This window comes from Montipora foliosa, chromosome 1, assembly GCF_036669935.1.
Source record: "Montipora foliosa isolate CH-2021 chromosome 1, ASM3666993v2, whole genome shotgun sequence".
NCBI classification, from domain to species: domain Eukaryota; kingdom Metazoa; phylum Cnidaria; class Anthozoa; order Scleractinia; family Acroporidae; genus Montipora; species Montipora foliosa.
In genome coordinates this window covers 22,594,802-22,603,629 of record NC_090869.1, presented here as the reverse complement: position 1 = coordinate 22,603,629, position 8,828 = coordinate 22,594,802, and the positions used below count along the sequence as shown (strand labels likewise).

General features: G+C 40.1%; 2 protein-coding genes across 2 annotated transcripts; one reads left to right on the top strand and one right to left on the bottom strand.

The window, feature by feature from the left end:
• Positions 1-498: 498 nt before the first annotated feature.
• LOC138011270 (uncharacterized) lies at positions 499-2,455 on the bottom strand. Its single transcript, XM_068858225.1, has one exon. The coding sequence runs from the start codon at positions 2,453-2,455 to the stop codon at positions 1,142-1,144; it is 1,314 nt and encodes a 437-aa protein (XP_068714326.1). The 3' UTR covers positions 499-1,141.
• A 686-nt stretch (positions 2,456-3,141) lies between these two features.
• Positions 3,142-8,152, top strand: LOC137976115 (uncharacterized). The gene is made up of 4 exons (XM_068823394.1): positions 3,142-3,238; positions 3,375-3,495; positions 3,877-3,921; positions 6,044-8,152. Exons 1-4 carry the CDS (start codon positions 3,156-3,158, stop codon positions 7,049-7,051), a joined length of 1,257 nt encoding a protein of 418 aa, XP_068679495.1. The 5' UTR covers positions 3,142-3,155; the 3' UTR covers positions 7,052-8,152.
• Positions 8,153-8,828: the final 676 nt, after the last annotated feature.

The following is an 8,828-nucleotide window of genomic DNA, read 5'->3' as shown; positions in this document are numbered from 1 at the left end:
TTACCCAATCAAAACACCGCCACGTGCTTTCTGTTGTGCATTGCCCAATCAAACACGGCCACGTTTTTCTATTGTGCATTTTGCTGCACAGGAAAAAAAAAAAACTGAAATCTAACGTCTTTTATAACTCGAGCCCCTACGGGGCCCGAGTAAATAGCATATTCCAACCTCATTTAGTCATGATAAGACCAGTTACATTTTCAACTTTTAAAAAAGCATTAAGTCAAGCTTCTCTCGTGTTTCCACTTCGATAAGAAATGTAAACAAAGATCCGTTTTTCCGTCGTATAAAATCTAGAAGGAATATCAGTGACTGTAAACACTTTGGCGCAAAGGTATTTTGGCAGAATTATCAAATAGCAGGAGAAAATCTGCCCTTTGCAGGTGGTAGTTGTGGTGAGTTTCGTATTCACAAAGTACTTGAATTAATAGACCATAGTACATTCTCCCGCAATAATCAGCAGAAAAAACCAAACATTTATTGACTTGCAGTGGCCAACAACATACAGTCTATAATTAATTTTCATAACACTGATTTATAACGCGGATTCGAACGATAACTTTGCTAGTATTACACATTTTTTTGCTATCAATATTACTAACAAAAATTTGAGATCCGAAGTAGAACGATCGCCGACGGTCACTTGAATAAAACACAACTGTTGAGTCAAAAAAAGTAAAACGTTCGCCGGCGGTAAGAACTAGAGTGTACCAACAGGCTCACTGGCACGTATAAAACGACCAAACAGCAATTCAGCGCCCTCCCAAACAGTTACAACAGCATCATCAATTTAACTCAACCATAAAAAAAAGGATAACGTTAGCTGACCCATAGTATTGGGGCTACAGGGAAAAACATCAGTCTACTCAAGCGGTAGTTTTTCTAACAGACTTACCGCAGTGGCAAGTGTATCTAAATTTAGGTTATTTGCTTGAGTAGTTGTGTTTGCAGACGTCGCTTGCATTACATGTAATTGTTCACCCGCCAGAGTCGATTTGAGTCTGTTTATGAGCAAGCACGTGGAGTACAAATTTTCTGATCACATGACATTATTCTGCGGATCACATGACAATCTGTTTAAGATCACGTGTTTAGAATCGAACCGCTTCGGATTCAAATTTCCAACGGCAGTTTTACCACTCTACTGGTTTTGATAGTATGACAAAGTTCTTTTAAGCTCTTCGAAGTTTGCTTTCTTGTAATTAAAAACTCCTTTAAGCACTGGTCTAGAGTCGGTGGATGAGAGACCAATTCTGAAAGAAATGGAATTATGGTCTGACTCCACAACATCCTGATAGGAATATAAATCATCGATGAGATCAGGAACAGTAGTTAGTACCAGGTCCAGAATACTATTGTTACGTGTAGGATAAGTGTTTACTTGGGTAAGAAATGCATCGTTTAATAATTCGTAGGCATTCCAATAAATAGTCTCTGAGGAAAGAGGTACTTGGTTAATCCAGTCAAAGTTAATCAAATTGAAATCACCAGCCAAGAATACCTTATCGAATTTGTTAATAGCAGTGAAAGATTCACGTAGCAATTCAAAATACTCAATTCCAGTATTTGGCGGACGATAATATGAACCAAATAAAATCTTTTGACCCGCAGAAGAAGTGAATTCGCACCACAATAACTCACAGTCAGATTCCAAGTCATTTCTTCTCCAGGCAGTTATGTCAGATTTGAAGGCCATTAACACACCGCCGCCTCTTCGAAAAATTGTATATCCAGTAGGCAAGATTTCATGATCGAACACTGTGTCGTCGAGCCATGTCTCTGAAACGGTGACAATATCAAACTTACCAGCATAAACTACAGACTGAAAATCCAGAAGCTTGTTACGAAGAGAGCGTGCATTCAGTACTATGCAGTCGAGCGAATGTTTATCTCGTCCAATTGAAGGTGAAAAATTAAAACTATGATGTAAACAAGCCGGTGTCGTTAAAGGTAGCGGTGAACAGGCGGGACAATTCCAAGAAAAATTGTCGACAAGTTGTAGTTTCTTGTACTCCCTAGGTTTAACCTTTCCACACTTGATATGACACCACTGGTTACATGTGTCACAGGAGAGAGCACGATGGTTCTTTGCAACTGTATTATTACACACAGGACATTTGTCAGGACCGGGATTCGTACTTATATCACCACTTCTAATTATTCTTGTAAGATGGAAGAAAGATGAAGAATTCGGATAGTAACTTATCCGAGATGATAAATAAGTCCTGCCACGGACTGACAACTTAAGATGGCGTCTCTGTTGAATCGATGCACGACGATAAAAGTGGATAAAACCAAGGCTCCTAAAAGAATAAAACCTACAAAAAGGCGCTGCATTGAAGAACAAATCCGAATAGGGTTGACTCGAATAAACGTTCCAATTGAAGACGAATAGATATGCTAAAATAAGCGTCGGCAAACAGCAGATCGAAGGAACACGTCTTACCGCGGCCATGTCACGCATGCGTCCCTTTGCGTTTCCTAGGTACTACCAATCAAACGAGCCAATCATACTGATTCGCGTGTTTGTAAAAATATCAACCAATCTGAGCCTGAGGGTCAGATCCTGACCCTGGCGATTGCATGAAAGTGAGATTCAAGTCCATGGTAACCAGAGGTTTTTCTCTTCTCGCCGCTTCGCAGCTCAAGAAAAAAGCCTGTGAGACTAGGGTATTTGTGTCAAAATATTATTCCAAAAATTTTGTTAAATCCAACATAGTAACATTTGTTTCCGTTTTCTCACAACTGCTTTTTAGTCCTGATTCGACGTCCTGCATGCACAGCGATTCTACTTGCATTTGGAACGATGATAAACCTTTTGTGGCAGCAGTTGCGTTTTTTAGCGATGCGAAACAAAGTGAATAGTTTACTACGAAAATCAGCTTAGCAAAACTTAGTGGGACACCGGAGACATGACAATGGGGATTGTGACAGTCAAGTTTCCCCTAAGTGGCGGGCGAAAGTTTAAATGTATAACTGGGGGTCGAGGGACCTTGGTTTCAATTGACTTTGTTGTGCACGAAACCAAGCTATCATCAGTTGAGTGACGTTGGCGTGTCACGCTTCTTATCCAATCAGTTTATTGAGTGTTATGTAAGGTCGCGATGCCATAGCGTTTAGTCACTTGCTCTTAGACTTCATTCAGTGTAGGAACCATGACTCCCGCCTCGCTTTTCGCTCAAGGACTTACCGTGCTATGTATTGCTTTTCATTCCCCAATGATTTCGCTCGCGTCCCAGTAAGTGTCTATTCAAGTCACTTATTTCTGATGTATTTGTGCTTGGTGAAGATTTAATGATGAAACTCAATTTTAGTCGCTCACAGGTTCATTTCTTATCTTGATTAATCTTGCCAATCTCTCCAATTCCCTAAAGAGAGCGTAAGGATGCAAGAGTAGTTCTACAACCGGTGCGTGGCCAGCTTATGCTATCCTCTGGAAGGATCAAACTTGGAGAGGTGTATTTGTCAGGAGGTACTGCTCTGCGAGGAGAAAGGGTAGGTTATGCATGCTTTACAACCTTATGACTTTTTGAAGAGAAATTGCACTGAGAAACAAGTGGCAATTTTCGCCCCCGTTACTTACGCTAAGTCATTTGTCATCTTTAGTTGCAAACATAGTTAAACTAACCACTTATGTCTGTTATTTCTCCCACTTTCTTTTATTTTTCCGGCAAGAAACAATATATGACTCCAACGGTCCAATAGTTATAGCTTTAATTGAAGAACGCAAAACCAGGCGCCTTACACATCGCTAGCAATACCTGTGCCATTTGCAATCTCACTTTTCTTTGTATGCCCCCACTTAGCGGCCTTCATTGTAACATTTACCGTATTCCGTTTTTTTTTTTTTTCGGTTTCTTCGTCTTCGTCTTTTAGGGTGAAACCGGACCTCAAGGAGACAAAGGAAGCCAAGGCCCCAAGGTACGAAACCTGAGCGGAAACTTGAACGCTAATTCGCGTGCGGGTCAGTCTAGAATGTGATTAATATTACAGACGTTGTTACATTAAAATCCACACTGTTCTATCAAGCCGGGACTATCTGCAATATCTGTCGACAAGTAAAGAGTTTTAAACCATATCGCTTACGGCGGTCCTAGATCCGATATATTAATTAGTCTAAAACAGATGCACTCGTGCACGACTTCTGTCTGTCATTTCAGAGGGGCGAGAGTCTTGGACTAACTAAGTTCCTCGGCTTTATAGCTGAGGTTTAATAAAGAGTTTATCGTGCAGTTTTCCTTATCTAGCACTTAAAATGAAATCAGGGAGGCAAGATGTGACTGCCACTTGCTATCGTGAAATCATCGACCTAAAAAAATGACCTCACGCGGGGGTATGAAGAAGTAAGGGAAGATTAAACTCATCGGCTTGCGTGCTTTCCGTTAATTGTCCATTGTTCAAAGAGGATGTTGTGGGGAGTTAGTGAGGCTGCGTTCTTTAGGCTACCAGGTTGCCTGATCGTATCCAACTTGTTCTTCTTTGGCAAGGCTCCGGAACTAATGTAGCTGCTAGTTCAGTATTTCCAACTATTCGGGATGGAAAGGAGGCCTTCGAAGTTTCCCCATTTTGGAAATCTAAGATTAATTCTTAATTATCTTACAAAAGACTTGCACATTTAACATTTTTTGCAGAGGACGGTTTCTTGGATGAACGTTAAGCCTCAGCTAACGAAAGTTGGCAAAATGACATATTATTAAAACATCACTTCCATTTTCTGCTAGCTTCGTGGAATGGCGATATATTTATTATTGAAGACAAGAGTCCATCACCATCATGGTAAAGGGCTTTAGTTAAAGAGTTGTATCGAACTACCACAAATCACTCACTGTACAATAGTGAATCGTGAAGTGACTTTCAATTGTCAATTTATTCCCTTTTTCATAATTTAATGTTTTATTATGGATATGCTCTACTTTATTTTTTTTGTTTAAACGACTAAAATAAGATCAACCCGTTACGGATCAATTTTGGGGTCCGTATCAGACATAATTCGTCTTGCTCGCGAGAGGCCTCCCCGATGTGCCATCTGAGCCGCACCTAAAGTGGAGAATTCGAAGTACTCAAATTCGTCTCTAATTAAAGGCTTTGTCTAATCCCTTGATACAATATACCCGTAAAAATATCGTGAGTCACACTGTGGTCACTTTGCAAGGGCGATCATGCGTGGTGGTCCATACCTTTAATGCCTTCATTCTAGCTGGCTATTGAGTGCCAAGGTGCTTAAATCTTATGTTTTTTAATACCACTAATTTCCAAAATAGAAACGCAAGTGATACTCTACGGTCTCAAGTAACTATTTCTTCCACCCTTTTGTTATGGGTGAAGGAGAGTGATTTGTTTAAGAACAACGAATATGCTCTATAAATGGAGCTTTGTCAAACCCTTCATCCATTTCAACTTTCATTTGCTGTGTGAACGACCACCTCAAAAGATTTTGATATGATACTCATGCCTAAAGTTCCTCTCCCTCTTTCCACGAAAGCTTTTCCAAAGGCGCCATTGCTCTACCGATGCGTGACTGAATATTGTTTACTTACGAAACCTCTAACTGATACCCTCTAATTAAGTAAAGCGCGACCCCTCGTTTCGGTCTACAACAAACTAGAAATAGCTAACATGTACATCTCATTTCCGTCAGCTTAATAGAAAAAATTTATCTAATATAAACTCAGTATGAAATCAACACAGCAACTCGTACCTGTGTGGCAATCGTACCTGTCAGCAATCCGAATTCAAAAGAAGAAAACCTGAGACAGTAAATTAGATTATACGGCCGGGGCTAAGCAACGAATTGTGAAATCTAACCAAATTTTTAACCAGGACCTAAAAAGGAAACAAGAACGGCACAAAATACTACACTAGTGTTAAAAACATTACACTGGCTGCAACCCATGTGTGATTTTTGACCGTAATTCTACTTTTAATCTAGTTAAGAGGCCTAAGTTTTCTAGAAATAGAGCCTTCACAATCCGATGTTGTGGTCATGTTTTATCCCATAAGAGCTACAAATAGAACTAATTTTTAGTCATTTTTAATCTTCCAGGGTGAAAAAGGAGACAGTTGCACATATGAACACAAAAGCATCAAGTTCGTATCGCGTTTTATTCCTACATCCTTCCCTGTAACTTGCAATGAACGGCTTGAAGGTGAAGTTAAGTACGATAAAAACTCTGGGATGCTGAAAATTTGCAGCAGGAAGCACTGGTTACAGCTGCAGACTGTCCCACTGGGAGAGATTAACAATTCACCTCCCAGAAAGTCTTGCCTACAAATATTGCTCAATGGAGAGAGTCGAGGCAATGGTATGTACTGGATAAACCCAGTTGGCAAGGAAAACACGCGCAATGCATTTCGTGCTTACTGTGATATGACCACATCGGGAGGAGGCTGGACTCTGGTTGCAAAAGTAACCGATGACTACAGTTGGGTGTGTCCTGACCGAGATGGGGGCATGTGTTCAGGCTCCAAGACCAATCCTTTGTATGGCAATCTATTCCATGACATTCATCAAAGGGACACCGTTGATTTGTCCATCAAAAACGATGCTGATGCCGGAGTCCATTTAAACAACTCGCTTATTCGGATGCTTTTCTTATCTGGCCGTCAGTCTGTTCGGCTTACCTTTGTTGGCACAGCCAATGATTGGACGCCGTCGGAAGACGCCTACGCCGTCTTCAACCCCAGCAAAAGGAATTCAATGTTTGTGGATCATGCGTGGGGCCAGTACGCTTTGGACAAAGTGGATTATACTTGGAATATCATTAAACACGCTCGGAAAGACAAGACATTCACTGGGAGGATCATCTGTTGGGGAAACAAGGTGACACACTCATACCGTTTTTATGACCATGGTCTTCACGTGGGCTCCCCAGCCGCTGCAAACAAACCATGTCTACTTGACAGCAATCAAAATGAAGTCATGCTCAAGAGTCACTATGCAACAATACAAGATACTCCTCTCAAAGCGCGCTGGGATATAGCTCAGTTTGGCTTCCTTGGAGCTCACTATGTTCAGGTGCCGAACAAACGCATTGCAGTATGGGTACGCTGACAACCCTTAGCCTCATCCCTGGAGCTCTTCTCACTATTTATTATTATTATTATTATTATTATTATTATTATTATTATTATTATTATTATTATTATTATTGCTCAAGCCTAGATTTGACGCCGGTTTACATTTTACTGGATATCAAGTCGTCACTTACGTTACGACCTTAGGAATCCCTGGGCACCCTTCTTAGAATCTTTGCCAGCTTTCTGTAATTCAGGTAGCCTCGATTTCCGCCGCTCACTCGAGTTCGGGTACTGACTCCCCGAGAAAAGACGGATTGACACGTGTCTGTAACGTAAATTCAAGATGTAATGTATGCAAGGTCAATAGTTGCAGGGAAATGCCATAAACATCTTAACAAAACACCGGCGGCCCAAGCCGCAGACATGAACACGTAAGTGACTTTCTAGGTGTGTTGTGTTACGAAGACACTATTTTCAAAGGTTTGTATGGAAGCTGAACAGTTTTGTTTCAAACGGCGTATAGGTTGCTGTTTTGTGAATAAAATAGGGTTACATTAAGTCAATAAGTCATTAAGTCAGAGAGAAAGACAAGGCTGAACAGTCCTTTCCGGAGTGGCTGTCGCTCGATACGAAAACTTCCGATGGAAAATACCCTCCGACCTCAATCTCTCCATCGAGCAGAGATCTTGCAGTTTCCTGTCGATTCTCTCGCTACGCAAGTCCATTCAAATATCATTCAATTTTTTTAAAATAAATACTACTGAGCAGCACACAGCAACAGATCTCGTCAACTTGCTTCATTTCTCCGACCGGTTTCGTCTGATTACACTGAGAATTGTAAATTTTGGGGCTCACGGATTTAACTTTAAATTCCGATTGTTATGTAATTACTGTTTTGTATATAGGCAAGCTTACGACATGAGCACGTACATGATTTTCTAGCGGTGTTATGTTACGAAGACCCCTTTGCTTGTAACGCAGACAATGAAATGGGAAGTTTCTTTTCTTCCATGTTGTTTGTTTCAATAAAATGTTTGGCTGGAAAAAGTTTTTGTGAGATTTTGTCGATTGATCATGTTCGAACTTAACTAATTTGCATATGTGTGTTGATATTTTATATGCGAGTTGCTTCCATAAAGATGACGAGAATTTTTAGCCATTTTGTATTTCAAGTGTTCTTTCTTGCAAATGATGAATAAGTAGCCATAGTTTTGCACGTCTTAAAATATTTGTTCAGCCATTCTAGTGTGAAATGAACTTTATTTGGGAAGCCAACAATATTTCTTTGCTGGTTTCTGGTTAATCCAGGTTATTGCTTCCACTTACTAGTGCGAAGATTGTTTACATTAGTCATTAACACGAAGATTTTTCAACAATATATGGCTTTAATGTAACCTAAAATCATTCTTCATATTTATTAACCATTTTCTTCACTTTGTGTTTTTGTGTTTCAGCATTATGATTTGCGATGATTCAGGTTCACGTGTTCGTAAGATTGTTTTTGAATTTCATAAATGTTAAGATTTTACATTGCAAACTCTGTTTTGATTGGCCACTCAACCTTATTGTGTAGTTCACCCTGAAGTCAAAAAAAAATACTTTTCGTTTCTGAGCAAACAAAAAATAAGTAGTGTTTCGTTTCCGGACTGAGCATCTCTTGGGGTGATGAGAAATATGCTGCATTCGACCGGATCTCGATCCCCTAGCCTACTTCTTCCATTGCAGGAGTTACTAGGAGTACCTATTGGATTCCCAGGCTTTTTTTTCCGATTTTTTTTTTATTTTCGGCATTACTCTTGGGAAAATCCAGT